The 22039-nt window shown below is 38.5% G+C and overlaps 1 protein-coding gene across 3 annotated transcripts in view; it reads right to left on the bottom strand.

Moving 5' to 3' along the window:
* phf21b (PHD finger protein 21B) overlaps positions 1 to 22039 on the bottom strand; it is a 168842-nt gene that overhangs the window by 40397 nt on the left and 106406 nt on the right. For all 3 annotated transcript variants that reach the window (XM_063058098.1, XM_063058099.1, XM_063058100.1), the window contains 4 exons: positions 18436 to 18487; positions 12600 to 12676; positions 10756 to 10810; positions 102 to 124 (listed from right to left, as the gene is read on the bottom strand). In XM_063058098.1, coding sequence (XP_062914168.1) covers positions 102 to 124; positions 10756 to 10810; positions 12600 to 12676; positions 18436 to 18487 — 207 coding nt within the window. The remainder of the gene's footprint in view (positions 1 to 101; positions 125 to 10755; positions 10811 to 12599; positions 12677 to 18435; positions 18488 to 22039) is intronic.

Here is a 22039-nt window from a genome sequence, read left to right as displayed (position 1 = left end):
AAAGGATTAGTCCTGTACTTCACACGCTGGACATAATATCTCTTGGATTTAAACACCAAGAGATTCAAATAGAGAAAAACCACAGAATGGAGAGAACATACCTTCCAACAAAGTTCCTCATTGGCTTGCGTGTCAAGGAAAGAGGTAAAACACATTAGAAAGAGCTGGTTTATAGAATATAAACCAGATCAGTAGTATGGAATTAGTGATTAGACTAAGTTAACAGGAAAAAAACATAAGAAATGGGAGCACAACTTGACAATTGGGTCATCTTTAAGCCTTTTTCACTATTCAACAAGAGCATCATTTCCTGTCCTTTTCCCTTGATTCATCTAGAACTAAAAATATTCCAATTTCAGTTATGGATCCAATCAATGAAAATTCCAAAGATTCGTCATTCGCTGACTGAAGAAATTTCTTCTCATTTCAGTACCAAATGATCTACTCATTATTTTGAGAATATGACTTCTAGCTCTGTACTCTCATCCGAGAAAACTTCATCTCCATTTCTTCCAGCTCAAGCGCTCTAAAACTTAGAGAGCATATATTTTTTGTGAGGGGGGAAGAGTTAAGAGGAATTTGATGGGCATTTTTTTTTTAAACACAGACAAGGTAGTGTCCATGTGGAATCAGCTGCCAGAGGAAGAGGTTGAGGCAGGTACAATAACAACATTTAAGACAGTTGGACAAGTACGTGGATTGGAAAGGCTTAGAAGATCATGGGCCAAATGCTGGCAAATAGTCATAGTCATACTTTATTGATTCCGGGGAAATTGGTTTTCATTACAGTTGCACCATAAATAATTAAATAGTAATAAAACCATAAATAATTAAATAGGAATATGTAAATTATGCCAGGGAATAAGTCCATTTCCAGCCTATTGGCTCAGAGTGTCTGACCCTCCAAGAGAGGAGTTGTAAAGTTTGATGGCCACAGGCAGGAATGACTTCCTATGACACTGTGTTGCATCTCGGTGGAATGAGTCTCTGGCTGAATGTACTCCTGTGTCCACCCAATACATTATGTAGTGGATGGGAGACATTGTCCAAGATGGCATGCAACTTGGACAGCATCCTCTTTTCAGACACCACCGTCAGAGAGTCCAGTTCCATCCCCACAACATCACTGGCCTTACGAATGAGTTTGTTGATTCTGTTGGTGTCTGCTACCCTCAGCCTGCTGCCCCAGCACACAACAGCAAACATGATCACACTGGCCACCACAGACGCGTAGAACGTAGAAATGATACCAGATCCAATGAGCATCCTGGTTAGCATGGAACATGTATAAATCCACGATTAATTTTGTACATTTTATTAATTCTTCTAGATTCTAGTACATAGAGGTCAGGCAGCATCTAAAGAAGGGAAATGAACAGTTGATGTTTTTGGTCAAGGCCCTTCATTAGGTTTGGAAGGAAGGCGGCAGAAGCTGGAATAAAAAGGTATGGGGAGGGAAGGGAGGACAAGCTGGCAGAAACTAAGTGAGCCCAGGTGAGGGGGGATGAAAGGAAATGATCTGAGAAGTTAGGAGACGATAGGTGGAAGTGGCCAAGGGAGACATCTCCAGAGACAGATTATCTACCAAGATCTTTTACAAACCCATCAATACCCACTGTTACCTTGACGATAACTTTCTTTCATAGTGACACTTGCAAGAATGCTGTTCCCACCTCTCGGTTCCTCTGACTGTACTAGATCTATCCTCAGGAAGAGGTTTTCTATTACAGGACAACTGAGGTGTCATCTTTTTCAGAGAACAAGGCTTTCCTTCCACTATTATCAACGTGCCATCACCCATATCACCCTATCAACCCCCCCCAACCTGACATATTGGGGATAAGGTTCCCCTCATCCTCTCCTACCACCCCATAAGTCTCCACATCCAACACATCATTTTCTGCAACTTTCACCATCCCCAACAGGATCTTGCCAACAATCACATCTTCCACCCCACACTCACACTTTCCCATAAGGACCACTTTCTCCATAACTCCTTTGTCCATCCCCCACTGATCTCCCTCCCTGAACTTATCCCTGCAACAATGCCATACCTGCCCCCACACCTCCTCCCCTACCATCATTCAGGGCTCTAAACAGTCCTTCCAAGTGAGGCAGTATTCCATTTGAGAGTCCATCGGTGTTAATTATCACAAGCAGTGCTTCCAATGCAGGCTCCTCTACAATTGGTGAGACCTGACATAGTTTGAGCAACTTGCTCCATCCGCCTCAACAGCCAGGATCTCCCGGTGTTCACCCATTTCAATTCCGCTTCAATTCCACTTCCCAATCCCACAATGACATGTTATCCATGGCCACCTCTACTGCCATCATAAAGCCAGATACAAGTTGGAGGAGCAACACCTCATTTGTCTTGGTAATCCCCAACCTACAATTAGTCTCCAATTTCCAGTTACCACCCCCCTCTGTTTTTCCTTATTATGGTGGTCCTTTTACCTCTTCTCTTCCCCCTCTCCCACGCTCACAACCTGCCCATCATGTCCCTCTGATTACCCACCTCCTTCCCTTTATTCCACAGTCTACTGTCCTTCCTCATCAGATTCCTTCTTTAGGCCTTTACCTCTTCCAAGCATCACACATCGTTCCCTTTTAGCCCCCACCCCTAGCTGCCTACCTATCCCCTCTAACCTGGGCTCAATTACTTCCTGCCTGCTTGTACGCCTCCCCTCACTTTTTATTCTGGCTACGTTCCCCCTTCTTTTCCAGTCCTGATGAAGGGCCTTTGCCCAAAACATTGTTTTTTCCATTGTCTCACTCCAGTATCTCTCTCTTTTTCTGATACCACTACCACCTTTGTACATAAACCTGATATTTTCGCTATGACTGGGCAGGTATGGGAATGATGCTTCCTCTGGCTTAGAAATCTAGAACTTGGGGGGGGGGGGCGGGTGGAGGGGTCACATTTTCAAAATATGGACTAATCCATTTAGAAGCGAAATGCATAATTTCTGGTGAATCTTTGCTGCAGTTCCTCTACCACAAATATACATTCTTTGTAAATTTTAACAATATCCCAGATGTAGTCCTGTCATATCCTTATAGAACTGTAGTAACTGTGCTCAGATCCTCCAGCAATAAAGGCCAACACGCCATTTGCCTTCCTAACCACATATTGTACCTGCAAGTTGGCTTTCAGGGACACACCAGCTAGGTTTGAACATCAACACTTCGTAATCTCTCATCATTTTCAAAATACTCAATTGCCACGATTTTCTACTATCAGTGATTGAAGCCACCTTGAACAATCAAATAAAAAGAAAAAAGATCAAATCTATGGTACAGGATACCACAGATTAAATAAAAAAAAACAGAATAAAAAGAGATACAGTGCAGAACAAGCTCTTCTAGCCCAACGTACCACGCCGCACAGCAACCCACCTATTTAATACCAGCCTAATCACAGGACAATTGAAAATGACCAATTAATCTACTAATGACCTTGTAGGCCAGGATAGACAGAAGAAAGAAGATAAAACTTGCTTACTTGATATTAAAAGATAACACACAACTACATTATTGCCTGGTGACACACCAGTTTCAATCAATTACATTTCCCTAACTCACTGATTTAACTGTTTATCAAAGTAGCTGAAAAAAATCAATACAGTATAGAAATGTGTGTCAAAAACTAGGTAAGTTTTCTCTTTAAAATTCTGCTTTGATTTTTATTAAATCAGCACATGTTGGTTACCTAACAACTTTTCACAAGTACTTTTTTTTTAAATATTGCATTGAACTACCATACAAATAGGGCAGATAAACATATGTGATACCAATTGCCAATATACATTCTGAGCATTCTCTGTTGTCTTGAAAACATTGGATGGAATGTGCAGCAAGTGAACACTGAAAGGACTAATCACCCATGTCATGCCAATATCTTACATACTACTATTATGCAGCTAGTGGGTAGGAACTGGAATTCATTATCAGGAAAAATAAGATGGTGAAGGAAGATTCAATCATATTCAAAAGAAAGTGAGCACCTGAAATGAAAAAAACATTTTCAAGAAGTGGTAAGAATTGGATTTTTCATGGGTAGAGTAGATACTTAGTGTAAAAGGCCTCCTATCGTGATGTAGCCTGTGATTCTGTGTAGAAGATACCATCCAAAATTCAAATAAATGGTTTAAGCCAGGACATTGAGAGTTGACATTGAACTGGGGAATCAACGCACACATGGGAGAAGTCCAAAAGTGACCCACAACTAAAATTTAATAAAAGACAGCACCACATATGGGTAAAAATAAAAATTGGGAAATCCTCTGAAAATACGCATCAAATGATAAATATAAGAACAAATACGAAATAACACATAGGTTAACCTATAATACCTTGCCTTTGCCCAAATTACAGAATTCGGAAAATACAAATAGGCGTGCCTACCTTATAACATATTTAAACTGTTAGGATAAGTTATCAATTAACAGTTCATAGTACAGTAATGAAACTGAATGATATCCCAGCTTTCTTTTTCCCCCCTTTTCTCCTTCCTTTCCCTTACCACCAAAATGATCAGCAAGCTTGGGGATTAAAAAGATTTCAGAATTCAAAGGAAAACTAAGATATTGATACAGAAAAGGAAACAAAAGTTGCATGATAAAACAAAGAACAAATAAGAAAACAGGAAAAATTAACATTGGCTCTTATAAATTGTATGGGACAAATTATATTGGTAATCATGGAAAGGATAGAGAAATTATACAAATATTTAGAGTCCATCATTATAGAAGGCACAAAAAGCTTCAAGGGGTTTTAAATGAGCTGAAATAAATTAGCACTAATTTAAAAATAAGTATTAGAGAAATTAGTGGGACTGAAACCTGCTTAATCCCAAAGATCTAATGATCTATATACCAAGTCTTTGAAAGTGGTGGATATGGACAAAATGGATATACTACTTGTCATCAGCCAAAATTCAAAAGTCCTTGTTAGCAAAGAATGGAAGGTATATTAAAAACTAGGGACCTTACAACCTGACATCAGTGAATGAGGGGCTATATTGAAGTTTACTGATGACAAAAAGTTGGGTAGCATTATGGACGGAGAGGAATAGAGATAGGCTAAGTTAGTGGACAGGGACATGTTATGATGTGACAGAGAATAAGTTGCAGGGTTTCAGTGAAGTGAGAGGGGGAAATAAAACTGATGGGATTTCTCTGCAAGAAGCTCTAGCACAGACCTATTGGGTTGATTATGATATATACCAAAGAAACATAATATGGGATGTCATTCATTTTATTCAAAATAAAAAAAACACGCTATTTTGTTTAAATAAAAAGGTGAATCTAGAATACAAATATGCAAATATACAAAAAAGATATAGTAAGTAGATCAATGAATTCAGAAGACCAACAAATACAAAATGGCCCCAGCAAGACTACATGTGGAATATTGTGAGCAGTTCTGGTCTCCCATATACTTTATACAGGGAATCTAACAAAGGTTTTCCTGATTCATTTTGAAGTTGGGGAGTTTGATCTCTTTGGAGTGATTGAGTATTCTGTGCCTATGCTCCCAAGCTTCGAAGAGTGAGTAGTATTCTAATTATTAAAGTATGGCTTGGAGGGGATAGGTGCCCGTAGCATCTACTATGTTTCTGACGACTAGAGTTTCCTAGAATCAGGAGTTACAGCCCAAAACAATATGGGTCTGGCTGTCTGGGACTGAAATGAGAAGAAACCTCATCATCCAGAAGACAGAGAATCTTTGGGAGGCTGTGGAAATTCAGTCACTCACTATATTCAAGACTGAAATTAACAGGTTTATGGCTATTGAGGAAGCAAGGGAATATGGAATTACTGGTTGGGAATGATATTGAGGTAAAATGTCAGCCACGATCTTAATGAATGGTAGAATAGTCACTAGGAATCAAATAGGAGACTCCTACTTATATTACATTTTTGTTGCTTTTTCCATAAACTAATCTAACCAAGGTGTTGTCAGAAGGTCATAACAGCAACTCATCGTGAATAACCTCAAACTCCAAAAGAGATGAAAGGTGGTGTAAGCCGGAAACCTTCAGACCGTGCAGCATGCCTTTCTGAATTTGTATACATTTATGGTTAGGTTTCATATTAATTTTCATCCTGGCCAAAATATTTAAACACCTCAATAAAGGGATGAGAAGCACATCTTGCTCAGCTCAAAAAAAAAAAGGTATTTTGTGCCAAGAGCACTTTCTCAGTCACAACCCACTGCAAAGTATTGGACTTAGCAGTCAGCAATAGAAACAAGTCAACTTGTTTTCCTGCTGCTTGCTTACTTTGTAGGAATTATATGGGATATCTGAACCAATGAAGAGGGAATATAGAGAGATGCTGCATGGAAATAAATTGTTTGCTTCACTGAAAATATCTCAATGAATGGAAAGTTAAAATTTAAGGGAAACTATCCGGTTATCAAATGGTAAATTTAATGGCACTAATTCAAACATAATATATTTTGAAAATGCATTTTAAAAATCAGGTAATTACTGACAGACAAGCACCAGAAAATGACCAGATAAGCTGCCAATCTTAAAAACTATTATAGCTTGGTGATAGTCTGCAAAGAAGGCAAACTGGCAATACAAGACAAACCTTAGTAAACTAACTAAAATTATTTCAAAAAGGTGACTAAAGTAGCAGACAGGTGTTTTAGTGACATGAACAGCTTAGGAGCTTTAAAAGAGTAAGTTAGGCAAACAAAAGGAAAGAAGAGACACAAAAGTAGACCATCAGGATTAGTTGAAAAAAATTATGAAGATGTTTATAGAGCATAAATATTGGCATGGGTCAATGAATTGAATGAGCTTGCTTTATGCTAAATTAGTATGGAGATTCTAATCACAAACAAGAGAAAATCTGCAGATACTGGAAGTCCAAGCCACACACACAAAATGCTGGAGGAACTCAGCAGGCCAGGAAGCATCTATGGAAAAAAGCACAGTTGACGTTTCGAGCCAAAACCCTTCAGCAGGCCTGGAGGAAAAAAGCTGAGTAGAAGATTTCAAAGATGGGGGGAGAGGACAGAGAAACACCAGGCGATAGATGAAACTTGGAGAGGGAGGAATGAAGCAAAGAGCTAGGAAGTTGATTAGTGAAAGAGACAGAAGGCCATGGAAGAAAGGAGAAAAAAAGGGCGGGGGGGGGAAGCACCAGAGGGAGGTGATGGGCAGGTAAGGAGATAACATAAGAGGGGGAAAAGGGGATGTGAAACGGTGAAGGGGTGGGGGGAAGCATTACTGGAAGTTTGAGAAATTGATGTTCATGCCATCAGGTTGGAGGCTACCCAAACACAATATAAGGTGTTGTTTCTCCAACCTAACTGTGGCTTTATCACGACAGTGGAGGAGGCCATGGGCGGACATATTAGAATGGGAATGGAAAGTGGAATTAAAATGGGCGGCCACTGGGAGATCCCACTTGTTCTGGCAGACAAACCGTAGATTCTCGGCAAAGCGGTCTCCCAATCTACGTCATCTCCCACCGATATACAAGAGGCTACACCGGGAGCACCGAACACAGTATACGAGCACAACAGATTCACAGGTGAAGTGTCACCTCACCTGGAAGGACTATTTGGGGCCCTGAATCATAGTGAGGGAGGAGGTGTAGCACTTGTTCCACTTGCAAGGATAAGTGCCAGGAGGGAGTTCAGTGGGGAGGGACAAATGGACAAGGGAGTCACGTAGGGAGTGATCCATGCGGAAAGCAGGAAGTGGTGGGGGGGAGGGAAAGATGTGTTTGGTGGTGGGATCCCGTTGGAGGTGGCGGAAGTTTCGGAGAATTATGTGTTGCACACGGAGGCTAATGGGATGGTAGATGAGGACAAGAGGAACCCTGTTCCTGGTAGGGCGGGGGAAGGATGGGATAAGAGCGGATGTGTGTGAAATGGAAGAGATGCAGTTGAGGGCACCGCTGATGGTGGAGGAAGGGAAGCCCCTTTCTTTGAAAAAGGGAGATATCTCCTTCGTTCTAGAATGAAAAGCTTCATCCTGAAAGCAGATGCAGCGGAGGTGGAGGAATTGACAGAAGAGGATGGTGTTTTTACATATAGCAGAGTGGGACAAGATATAGTCCAAGTGGCTGTGAGAGTACATTGGTTTATATTAGACATCGGTGAATAAGCTGTCTCCAGAAATAGAGACAGTGTGATCGAGAAAGGGAAGTGCCAGAAATAGACCAGGTGAATTTGAGGGCAGGGTGGAAGTTGGAGGCAAAGTGGATGAAATCAACGAGTTCAGCACAGGTGCAGGAAGCAGACTATCAGAGTCGATGCAACGTAGGAAAAGTGCCGGAAGGTCACCAGTGTAGGCTTGGAATACAGACTGTTCCACGTAGTCAACAAACAGGCAGGCATAGCTGGGACCCATGCAAGTGCCCACTTTTGTCTGAGAGGAGCTAAAGGACAAATTATTTGGAGTGAGGACAAGTTCCGCTAGGCAGAGGAGAGTGGGAACTGGTTAGGTCTAGTGTCCAGAAAGAAACAGAGAGCTTTGAGGCTGCCCTGGTGGGGGATAGAGGTGTACAGGGACTGGACATCCACAGTAAAAAATAAGATGGGGGCCAGGGAACCTGAATCCTTGAAAAGATCAAGAGTTTGTGAAGTATCACAGATGTAGGTAGGAAGGGACTGAACCATAGTAAAAATAAGATGATGGGGGCCGGGGAGATTCTAATCCCTTGTATCTTCATCATGTACTTATTTTTTTAATTGCTTTTCCAAAATTAAAAACTGAAAGTGCCGGAGAAAATCAGCATGTCAGACAGCATTTGAAATATTGCTGAAAGGTCATTGACCATAAAACAAGACACAACAGCAGAATTAGGCCACTCCGTCCCATGAGTCTGCTTAGCCATTTGATTATGTCTGATTTGTTTTCCCCCTCAACGCCATACTGCCTTTTCACCATAACCTTTGATGCCCATACTAATCAAGAATCTAACAACCTCTGCTTTAAATATACCTGTTAATTGAAAAATTAAAAAAGACTTGGCCTCTACATTCATTTGTGACCAATGAATTCCAAAGATTCACTACCCTCTGGCTAGAGAAATTTCTCATCATCTGTTCTAATGGAACATTATTTTTCACCTGAAATGGTAACAACTTCTCTCTTCAGAGATACGCCTGACTTGCTTACTGTCTACAGCATTATTTCAGATTTCCAAAACTTCAAGATTATTGTTTAATTTTTCAATGATATTAATACTTGCTGTTTACCAAGGAATGTTGTTGCTATAAATACTACCTTAGCATGAGTGTGTGAAACATTGGATAGGTTAAACAAGAGTGAAAGTACAAATATTCAAGAGTGAAACATTTTTGAACTAGATAGACTGCCAAACCCAAAAGCCAATGCTGTCATAAACAGATGCATCCCAAACAGGTAAACTGGTTGGATGACATTATGTGGGTTTTTCCTTGATGTTGACTTACCCATTACTTGCTGTAGATCCAGTTTGGCAGTGGTTCTGCCAGCTTAGTCAATTTTGCTGCTATGAAGCCACCCTCAATAGGGAATATTGAACTCCCTCACTTAAGAGAACTTTGTGCTCTTACTTCTTCCAGGTGACATTCAATATGAAAGAGCACACAATCTATACATTTAATCCACAGCCATTTGGTAAGCTGGAGGAGGTCAGATCTAATGTCATGACCAAATGCACAAAATTTCAAGAGCTACTCCTTGCTGTCTATTTACCACTGTGCTGCCACTGCAGTAAGTGTTTATTCAGAACTGAGACAGTAATTAAAAAAAAACTCAAACCACTCTAAATCTTTGAAATTATCTATCACAGAAGGCCATGGGTGTACACTTATTAAGGGCATTTAATACTGATACTGACTCCGCCGCGGGGGGGGGCGGGGGGGTGATGGGAGTGATGGGGTGATGTTCTTGTTGTCGTTTGTGCGATTTCTTTTTTGCGCTTGAGGGTCTAATGTTTTCTTTGAATGGGTTTCATGGTTTTCATGGCTGTCTGTGGAGAAGATGAATCTCAGGGTTGTATACTGCATACATACTTTGATAATAAATGTACTTTGAACTTTGACTTCACTCAGGACACAAGTGGTTTGGCCGAGGGCAAGTGTAACATCTATTTCTTACACATAGATTCTCAAACTATGAAGGCATAATACCATGCCACCTTATTAATCTACATGCTATTGATTACTTTAAGGCAGATCAATAAAGCTAGCATCACACAGTTAAAATATAGTTCCCATCTCAACACTCTAATATTCTGCTACTACATCATAGATATAATGACACAGGAGGCATTCAGCTTTTTGGGTCCATAGTATATCCCCCAGGTTATTGACTCCCACTGATGCTCATCAATTCCCTATTTGGCTCCTGTAGCTATTAACCTCAAATAAGAGCAATTCGCAGTTGTCAATTAACCTTAGAATATGCTTTTGTGATGTGGGAGGAAACCAGAACATTCAAAGGAGGCCCACATAGTTAAAAAGAGAACATGCAAACTCCACATAGACTGCACTGGATGTAAGGATTGAATCTGGGTCCTTGGAACTCTGTGGCAGTAACTGCAGTGCCATATATGCAAACATGTTTTGACATGAGTTAATATCATAAACTGCAAGTAGCAAGTCTTTATTAAATGCTTGCCTAAAAATGAAATCACTGTTGAACTCCCTGCAGCTTATATTCACACTTCCCATTATATTATCATCTGCATTGCATGAAACTATAAAATGGAAGGATTGGATGAACTTACAAATACATACCTCTTGTTGAAATATACAAAGAACCATTTAGGTAGCTTGTTGCAATTCGTTTACGCTGGGGGGAATATTAACCAAGAAAGACCATTAAGTCAATACCTTTTTAAAAAAATAGACATTAGCTTTTGTAATAAAAACATCTGTACTTGTGTACTGCATTGTGACAAATATTTTAAAGTGCCTTTATGCTGGCAAAGATAATACCATTTAGTGTTAGATGCTTGTCTGTCACAGATAATTAAACACTTTTACTGTGATACATAAAAGCATTAATATATTAAAGGCTAATCCAATCATACATTTTTTATGTAAATAACAAAACCATGCCAATATTATAGCCTGCAATCCCATGAGATCAGATGAGGTGCAAAATTATGAGGTGCAAAATTTTGAGGCGACTTCTGAAAAAAACTTTTTTCAGAAAAATCTAGAGGCCTTAAAACGCAGAAGAATAAAAATCCAGACAGCATAACTGCAGCAGCTGTACATCAAACAGAGAATTGTGTCAATGAATTTGAAGACTATGTGGTAAGGACAAAGGATAATTGCTTAGTTTTTCCATTAACTTGAAAGAAAAATTGGTCAACAGGGGTAGTTTTTTTTGAGAAATATCTAAATATTAAAGTATCCATGTTGCATCTCCAAATAAATAAATAAATGCAAAAAGAATTCTGCATTTTGTTCATCTGAAAGGACTTAATTAATCCAAAAACAACAGTCTCATATTTTAGTCCTTTACATTTAAATGTCCTTGATTTTGTGTTTGTCTTCCACTTTTTCAATCTTTCATTCTACTTCAATTCAGATCAGTGGTGAAAGCCATTGTCTAACCTATATTCCTATCCAACCTTATATAGCATTAAGTTTTATTTTTCATTGTTGATAGGTTGAGAGTTATTGCTTACAGAGATTATCATGGTACGTAATATTTACTATGGAAAGTGGCAAGGTATTTTTTTTAAAGGAAAAATTGGAAATACTTGAAATATACTGACAGTAAGAGAGCAAGGTGGTGACATTATTTTTGGATATATAGCAAAGAATGCAGAGTGAAAGACTTCCTTCTGTGATTTAAACAGAGTAAATAAGGGGTCAAAATGGCATATAAAATACTGAAAATTATTATTCAGCACTATAAGCTCTTTTTAAGTCTACTGGAGTTGTTTGTTTTTCCCTGCTACAAAGAACTGAGTGTCAAACAAATAGTTCATTATACATTAAGAATGACAAAAATGCTTAATATTCTCTGCCTAGAGAGAACATGGATATAATTCTGTTTCTCACTCCAAAGAAGCTGCTTGTTGATTGTTCCCAGTTTGCCCTATTCTATAAACCACAGCCTCCTGATATCAATACATTACATATAAATCAACTGCAATCAAACTCAATGCATAATACACTAATCATTGGGCGTATCATTACAAATAATCAAATACAACTATTCTGTCCCTAATAGAACAACTGCTTACAGAAATGCTATGTTAAGATTAGAACACTAAATAGTAGCATTTTTTTTGGGGGAAAAGCAAATTAAATGACCCAAACAAAACAATCACAGGATAACTTAAAAAGTTGGTCCCAGCCACTGTTACAATAGCTACTCCATTTTAACATTGAATCCTCAGGTTAACATGTAAAATAATAATCATGGTAGCATCTTACAGGAAACAAGAATAACTTGTGTCCTATGATAATTGTACCTACTTTACCTTTTAAGCTTTAGGATCGCAAAGAAGAATTAACTTCCAAGTACATCTTTACACAGGGCACTGTGCCCACATTTAACCATCAACCCTCAACTGATTCAGAGAAGTATCATACTACCCAAATATCCAAATAACATTTACCTCTGGTTCAAACAATCCACTGTATGTTGGATTGGCTGTGCTTCTTCTCTTTCTTTCCTGGCGCCTGCTTTGGATTTCTGTAACCATGACAGCATTTCCATTATTAGCAAGTATTTTGCTTTAAAATAAACTGAATGAAGTAGCTGCTTTAAATGCCACATTCACACTTTAAGGCAGTATTTATTAAGGCTATCTACAGCACCATTCAGTATTTTAATGTCACAATCAGTAATCAATTCACAACAACTATAATATACTTTACAGTAACCATAAAATGATGCAGTGAAAAATATGCTTCATGTTAAAAAGCACATTATGTGAACAGACTGGATCTCCAGAAGAAAGCATAATTCATTTTATTTATAGCTGTTATATATAAAAGAGAACATCTGTAAGCAGGACAGCAGAATAACTTGAAGAAAATACATTTGTAACTGGGAATAATGCAATAAAATAATGAATAGCCCCAATTAAATCTGATGTACACCTACACTACTATAAAGGGTTGTTAGAAAAGCACTTCCACAATAAGCAAGATGTTTTGTTTAAATCATAAATTGAGAGTATGCAGTTTACAGATAATTTTCAAGTTGAGCACTGAAAGCGCAACACAATTCCCAAATAAAAAGGTAATAGATCCATATCTGCAATTTTTTTCCTCAAAAGCCAGTGAAGAAATTATTTAAAGATATAAACATTTGACTTTACCCTAGTAATGCCCAGTCACATGGGTAATTATTATCTGTTCTAATTAGTTCAAGATTTAGGCCAAAGTGATTTGCAATCTGTCGGATTATAAAACTATACAACCCGACAGCTCAGTGGTGAGCTATCCAGCATGGTATGTTGAGGCCAGCTCTTTAAAAGAGCTAAACAATTGATCTTACACATCCCTAGCCTTTTCTAAATAACTGTATGTTAGTTGCTTTTTACAAATACAGTGGATTCCAGTTAATCAGGTCATCGGTTAATTGGGACAGCTAATGATTTTGAACAACTCTTAAAGAATAAAAACTAACCAAAAAAACAGCCAGGATTCTCTTTGTTTATTTGGGACACCATGTCCCTTAATTGGCAAAGGAGATAGTCAGTCACATGCATGGCTGTTAAACATTACACCATGCTTAGAGCGAACAGTTGCATTAGTTACAAGTTTGTGTTATGTTATCCATTGGGCTGATGGACACCAATTCAAAAAGCAGTCATTTTTGATCGTTTTGTTTTTTTTCAAATTTGACTTAAAAAAAATTGAGACCATTGCCAAGATGCCACAAAAATACTTGACATCAGCTGAAAAATTACCCTACTGGACGAAATTAAAAGCAATCCACCCAACACCATTGCCAGCTGGCAGAGGTAACTGGAGTGCAGAAATCTACAATTGCACACTTGATACATTAGCAGGGCAAAAAGTAGGCATTCATTACTTGATGCCAGACAGGAAACATCCCAAAAATCAAAAGCGTGAAGGTAAGGAGCCAGGTATTAAGGAGACCTCAATTAATGATCTGTTATTGTAACTGTACGAGGTGTGCATGTCAGTGGACCAACGTCAATAAACAAGTCACCACATGAAATACAAGAAAGCACATGGCAAGAAAGGTAGTGCTGATGCTGTAAATGCAGAAACATGGAAATCTAAAAAAATTCCCAACTTCCTTCAAATTTTTTGTGCAGATGATATCAATGCTGATGAAACCGGCCTTTTTTTAAAATCATGCCCAGCTGAACAGTTCCCTCTTACAAACACACAGCACTATCAGATTCAAAGAAAGCAATGGATCACTTAACTGTTGAGTTGTTCAAATATGTCAGGAACTGATAAAAATAAATCGTTTCTTTTTGGGAAAAGTGTTAAACCTTGATGATTTAAGGGGCTAGGAATGGATAATTTATCGATCAGTTATTATGCTAATAAGAATGCATGGATGATTTCTGAGATTTTAAAGAAATGGCTAATGAATTGGGATATGGAGCTACAGCAGAAATCAAGCAAAGTTGTCATCCTTGGTGACAATTGTGCAGCACACCGTAATGTAGAATATTTGAGAAACTTGCAGTTGGAATTTCTGCCTACCAGTGCAAGATTCTTGGTGCAACCAATGGATATGGGAATCATTATCATCATCATCAGGTGCCATGCCCAGTTTGAGCTTTGACTGCCATGGCCCACACACTCCTGTTTCAAGTCAAGTGGATCAATTCATCGGGTATTCATTTCCAGTTCTCTGGCTGCTGTCTCTTAAAAACGTTGTATTGCAGAAAGTTGGAAGCAATTGAGGAAAGTCTACTGATATCTTTTTTAACAGCCAAGGAAGTGTGTGAAAGAGTTGCCTTTTACAGGCAGTACAGTTTGTCAGTGATAGATGGCGAGAATTAAGCAGCAATAGAATTCAGAACTGTTTTGCTCACTGCGGTTTCAGGTTTCGAGATGCCAGAAATGAAAATAAAATGATTTCACTCCTTCAACGAGAACTATGAAAAATATTAAGGTATCAACAATTATATTAAATGTTGCAATGAAAATAAAGAATTAGGGGATGCAATCATCGAAAGCAATGTATCAAAACACCAAGGTGGGGAATATGATGATGAGGAAAGTGATGAGAATGACACAATTGAACCTAAGCTAGTGACTACACAGGATGCCAGGAAATTTATTGTTGGATTACAACACTACTTCATCCAGGAAGGCAATGAAAGTAGTCCATTACCTGCACTAATTTTGTTCATTTATAGTCAATCAAATGAACAAGGCAAATGAATTTGTCCATCAATGACTATTAGGAATTAATACACAGGTTTATAGTACTATTGTAATATTGGTAGTGTTCTAATTGGTTCTGTAGTTCATTTAAATACATCTGTATTCCATTTAAATACATAACTTGTTACTCAGTTCAACTGCAGTTTGTCTTTTTTATACCTCTTACATTATTTCTATGAAACTTTGGCTAAACAGAGTAGCCACTTAATTGGGCCAAAACGTGCTGGTCCTAATGTGTCCCAATTAACCGGAATCCACTGTACATGCTTCATTATTTTTTGAAAGCTCCTCTGAGATCTGATCTCAAGGAGCATACTCAGGCCTTAACATCTTAAAATTTACTTCCACTTCATTTGTCACAAGAAATAACTTTCATCCTATGGATCTTACAAAACTTGTCACAATCCTAAACAACTTAGTTAAAAATTCATTGTCTCTACTTTAAGAACAATGTAAACTTCGCTAAATTCTCTACATAATTTATGTCCTTCAATCCGATCATCACCCCACTCATAATTTTCATTCTTTAAATCCTTCTTAAATAGTGTCGAGAACAGTGCTTTACATTCCAGTTGAGACCAAATAAGGAAACTGCAAAATTTAGCACATCTTTTTTGGTAGCCATATTCACTATTATAAAACCAAATATTTCATACAATTTTTCCCACTGCCTAATCAACTGTAAAGATGAGTGAATACCCTTAGCCCTTAGGCCCCTGACTCTTGCATGCCTCTCCAAACAGTAGCATTTGGATTACATTACCTCCCAATATTCTTTATTACTCCCTACATGAATTGAAATGAATTGAATTGACTTTATTACTTACATCCTTCATATACATGAATAAAAATCTTTACGTTACGCCTGTCTAAATGAGCAATTTATAGTAATTTATAATAAATAGTACGTACAACAGGACAGTCAATAAAACATAGAAATACAGTTATGTCAGCATGAATTAAGCAGCCTGATGGCCTGGTGGAAGAAGCTGTCCCACAGCCTGTTGGTCCTGGCTTTTATGCTGCGGTACCATTTCCCAGACGGTAGCAGCTGGAAGAGTTTGTGGTTGGGGTGACTCGAGTCCCCAATGATTCTTCGGGCCCTTTTTACACACCTGTCTTTGTAAATGTCCTGAATAGTGGGAAGTTCACACCTACAGATGCGCTGGGCTGCCGCACCACTCTCTGCAGAGACCTGCGATTGAGGGAAGTACAGTTCCCACATCAGGCAGTGATGCAGCCTGTCAGGTCACTCTCAATTGTGCCCCTGTAGAAAGTTCTTAGGATTTGGGGGCCCGTACCAAACTTCTTCAAATGTCTGAGGTAAAAGAGGCACCATTGCGCCTTTTTCACCACACAGCTGGTATGTACAGACCACGTGAGATCCTCGGTGACGTTTATGCCAAGGAACTCAAAGCTGTTCACCCTCTCAAACCCAGATCCATTTCCCCCGGGATCAATAAAATATGACTATGACTATGGTCAATAGGGGCTAGCCTGTCTCCATTCCTCCTGTAGTCCACAACCAGCTCCTTTGTTTTTGCAACATTGAGGGAGAGGTTGTGCCCCTTTGCTTACAGTATAATCCACCAATTATTGCAACCACACAAATCTTTCTCATTGTGTAACAACCTTTCGTGTGGCACCTTATCTATCAAAAAAAGACATTCAATTCTTGTTGGTATGCCTTATCTGTTATTAGTTATTTACCCTACTGTCCAAGAACTATTTCCAATGTCCTATGAATTGTCCAGTCATGCACTATCATCGTACCTTTACTCCCAGTAGAGCATCTGGGCAGACCCTGGAGGGATTATTTTCTTGAACATTTTTCCTGAAGTTCTGAAGAAACAGTTAATGTCTTCTAAACTTTGCCATTGTATGTAGACTACATTTTCTGCCTGCCTCTTCAACCTTCTGATTCAGATATGTAATACCTTTTATACTGACACAAGAGGGGGAGGAACTTCACTAATGACATATCTGCATTTGACTATAATTCTCTTTCCCACTAACAAGACACATCAATTTTCCATGCAATTTCACGAGCCAAGACTCGCATGGTCTTGTGAATTTACTGTTGAATCATCTCAATGGAATTCAACAATGAACAAATTGTGTGAGGGCCACATTCCAGGGAATTACTGGTCTCTGATGACAGTCACCTACTTCCTCACTTTCTGAACGCTGTACATGTAAGAACGGCATTTCTTAAAATGTGCCACCTACAAGTCTCAACTTTGCATATGTATTGTTACCTAACTGTACCTCGTTTCAAAACTCTGAACTTGCATAACTGGTGAGACATTCTGCATATGTACTTTTCCAAATTACCGAAAGTGTACTGGGGTTCACACATGACACAGAATGTGTGAACAGCAAACCCACATACCCGGGCAATTCATTCTAAAAAATATTTTATTCAAATTTCTCGACTATTCAGCAAACATTAATACCACCAAAAAAAACTGACAACTTAGAAAAACAATTTGTCAACTTAACTAGAAAGATAACAAAGTAATATATTAATAATTAATGGCTCTCCTGTTTCATTTAACATGAAAACAAATATCAAAAAAAGATGGAGTTTTGAAAAAAAAAATCAAAATGATCACTTGAAAATTTAACTTGTTCTGTTTCTTTTTAAAATGCCAGGAATTCTGCCGCCTCCTCTTGTTTAAATGACCTGGCTGGTGGTGTAGTAGCATCAGCGCTGGACTGCGGGGCGGGAGGTCCCAAGTTCGAATCCAGCCGGCTCCCCTGCACGCTTTTCATCCGTGCTGGGTTAGGAGCTGGTGATCTCTTTGAAAAACCCACCCGGCAGAAGGCAATGGCAAACCACTGTTGTAACTTGCCTCGTACGCGATTTCCTACTACATCAGAACAGCGTGGGAGGAAGTCGTCCGCTAACTGGAAAAATTCTGGATGTGATGTACCTTTCCTTTCCTAGTTTAAATGTGTTCATAATGTGTTTTTTTAATTCACTCTTTAAATGCCTTCAGACATCCATTATTTGCTGATCTTTACTCAAAAAAAAACACTGCTTCAAGAATTTCATATTCAACTTACCTTCCAAGTGCTCAGTAGTAACCAGGCCAAGGGATACCATAAAGGCAAGTTTCTGCAAATTTAAGAGCACATGTTACAGGCATTATGAAGCCAGTATTACTTAGTGAAATACAATTCTAAACAAACATAAGAACCTAAGAATCCTACTTCTGCAAGAGAACTCAAGCTTTCTCTGTTATTCTTAAAGCTCATGGCTTATTAAATTTTAATTTTAATTCCAAATTACTCTGACTTCCATATCTTTTGTCTGCTACATCCTTCCAATGAAGCCTAAGACAAACTCAAGGAACAGCAGCTCAACTCCCACTTCAGGAGCTTCAAGACTGAATTCAACAATGCCAGAACAACTGCATTTTCTGTCATGCCAGAGTGCCCAACTGTGATGAAAATGATGGCCTTAAAGTTTTGTTCGTGGTCCATAGATGCTGCTCATTTTGTGGTATTTCCAGCAGCTGCTATGTTGAGCCTCTCCCATTTCTAATGCATTTCTCTAGCTTTGTTCATCTATTAACTATTAACTTCTGGAAGAACTGGGTCATTCAGACAACGATAGTCCCCACCCATCACAAACACTGCCTTTGTTCTCTCCACCCTGTCATGTTTTGTAACTTCCAAACATTACACTAATTTGAAGGAAGATACAGGAGTCCGAAATGCGAGTCGTACTTTGTGTTTTACTTGAAGCAAGCCACACTCACTTATTGCGTGGTAACGTGATGATTTATGCAATTCACATATTTGTACATATAACCCATAATGACGATTTAAATCAAGAATGCCTAATCAACCAATATATTTATGAAATTATTCAAATACTATTAAAATATTAAATACACTCCTCCCTACTTAGCTACAAACTCCAACTCAATAGAGAATGCATCTCAACTGTTTCCACAGTATACTATATAATACAATGACTATATACAGACATCCACAACATAATAAATTTTAAATTGTTCCATTTAGCCCTAAAGATTTAATCACTATGAAGGATTTCTTACTCTTGTGGGATAACGTCAAGGGGAAATCACTCTGTTTGGCAGGTGAGACTTGTAGCTGTGAAACCATCTCAGGTTGGTTGGTTGTAGTTGACTGAGACTGCAGGAAGTAGTTCTGACAGCTCTGGACACCTTTCTTCACCTTTTTTCTGTGAATCTACTTTGATCCTTGCTTCTCTCCCAGTTCTGGATTCTTTCTCTTTTTGTTCCCATTCTTCTTCTTCTTTCTAGGATGTGTATCTTGATCTTGGGAAGGTGCACTTAGTTCACTGGAGTATTCTCTTATTAATCTTTCTATTGCTCCCTTTTATGATTCGATCTCTCTCTCTTGGTTTCCTCATTCACAACATCATCTGACGAATCCTTGGTTTTCATATCTCCAGTGACTCCTTTCTTTTTGACTTTCCATTCATCCAGCTGGGCTTTGGTCTTTCCACCTACTTTTCCAAACAGCTTTTTGTCTCCCACTGAAAGTTCATGCAACAAACCTTAATAAGAGTGGATTCTGGTTCTTCATACTCACAAAAACTGAATGCTTGCAACTTTCCTGAAGCTCAAGTTCTCTTCCAGCTTAAAGCCAAGCCACATTTCGCAAGCAACGGCCTTCAGAGGCTTTTTCAGATATGATATCGACAAAAACTGTTGTAGTCAGACTACTGATTTCATCACTTTCACACTTCCTCTGAGCAGCATGGTCCTTCCTTAGTCCAATATACACAGAGGTTGACACCAACACCTGTTTATCCTCTGTTGGGAAATGGTTCATGGAAATCAGCATGGAGACAGTCATGGCAACATCCAGTATCTTTCTTAATTTACTTTCAGTAAACTTCATTACTGGGGATGTGGTGTGCAGATTGTGGATAGATCTCCAATCAAGTTTTAGTTGTCTCAGCTAATCATGCCCCCAACAATGCTGGCCTTCTTGTTTTTACCACAAACAAGCCTAAAGGAGCTTGTTGGTTGTTGTATTTCATAGTTCAAAATGTCATTCCCATAGGAGTTATCTTTTCTCCAGTACAAGTTCTCAGTTGGTTACCTGCAGGCTTCAGTTTAAAATGCTGTTTGAAATGCCGTTCAAACTCATTTTGTGAAATGACTGAACCAGCTGAGCCACGTTTTCCATTTTAATTAATTTGCTGTTCACTTCTGGCGGAAACTTGTTTCTTACTTGTTACATACAATTGTAAGTTTTCAAATTGAAAATCTCAGTGGTACAGTCCTGCATCACTCTCATCATTATCCGATTTTTCATCAACAGCATGCAGATTACTGCTTTTTATGAAACTACCACTTCTCTTTCACCTTTTTCTCTTCTCTGTGCAGTCCATTTATTTTTATATGCCCAACATGTGTTTTGTATGTGTCCTATTTTGTTACATTTTCTGCAAGTTTCACCTTAAATATGCATTGTTCTGGTATATGCAAACCCCTGCCACAAGAGTAACATAGCTTGTTTAGCCAAGCCGGTTTCTGTTTAGACATTGCAATTTTGTTCACACTCACTTTCTTTCCTGACTGCAACTCAATTGCATCTCTGTCTGATGTTTCCATTGACATGGTTATTTCAACTGCTCTTTTAAATATGAGGTGTGCTTCAGTCAGGATCTGTTTTTGAATGCTTTCTTTTAAGATTCCACGAACTAAATAACCTCTCAATGAACCATTAAGCCCATCTTTGAACTGACAATGCTCAGAAAATCTCTTTAATTCAGTTACATCCACTGAAATGGATTTGCCTTCCTTTTGATTCCACTTTTGAAACCTAAAGTATTCTGCAATCAGCAATGGTTTTGCTTCTAAATGTGCCTGTATTACTTTCACAATATCAACAAAGCTCATTTTTACTGGTTTAGTTGAAGTTGTTAAATTTTGAAGCAAACTATATAGCTTTAAACCCAATGCATTCCTCAAAATCGGTACAGAGTATCTGTTTCTCATTGACTGTTTCATTTGCTTCAAAATACTGCTCAAATAGCTCAGTATATATGAATCAGTTACCTGTTGAGCAATCTAAAACATCTATCTTTCTGACGTAGCTGACCATTTCTGCTCTTTTTTTTAAAGAAAATGATCACCACCTGGTACTCACTGTTTATGAACCAACAAATTCTTGCATTTTCTGCCGTTTTTAAACTCCATCAAGTCTTCCCATCCGAAGACCATGTGCTACACTGCCTTTTCTCTTTAAACTCAACTATTCCTAGCTGCACTTCCAACAGGTCAGTAGCCATCTTGCGTCCATTTTAAAAATACCTCGTCGCCACTTTTGTTTTGTAACTTCAAAACATTAAACTAATTCAAAGAAAGACAAGGGAGTCCAAAATATGAGTGTAACTTCATGTTTTTCTTAACACACATATCATGTAGTACTATCAAGACGTATGCAATTCACGTATTTATACATATAACACATAATGAATTATTTAAATGAAGAATGCTTAATCAACCAAAATTTCAACTGAAATTTTAAATACACTATTCACCCCTCCTCTCCGCCTCTGCAACTTAAAGCATACTTATTTGCTCAGTTTTCCCAATGAAGAAAGATCGCTGACCTGAAATAATTCTCTCTCTCTCCCCACCATGCTGCATGACCCATTTCA

Source organism: Mobula hypostoma, chromosome 9, assembly GCF_963921235.1.
Source record: "Mobula hypostoma chromosome 9, sMobHyp1.1, whole genome shotgun sequence".
Lineage (NCBI taxonomy): Eukaryota > Metazoa > Chordata > Chondrichthyes > Myliobatiformes > Myliobatidae > Mobula > Mobula hypostoma.
The sequence above is the reverse complement of the archived record's forward strand: the minus strand, read 5'-3'. Positions and strand labels throughout refer to the sequence as shown.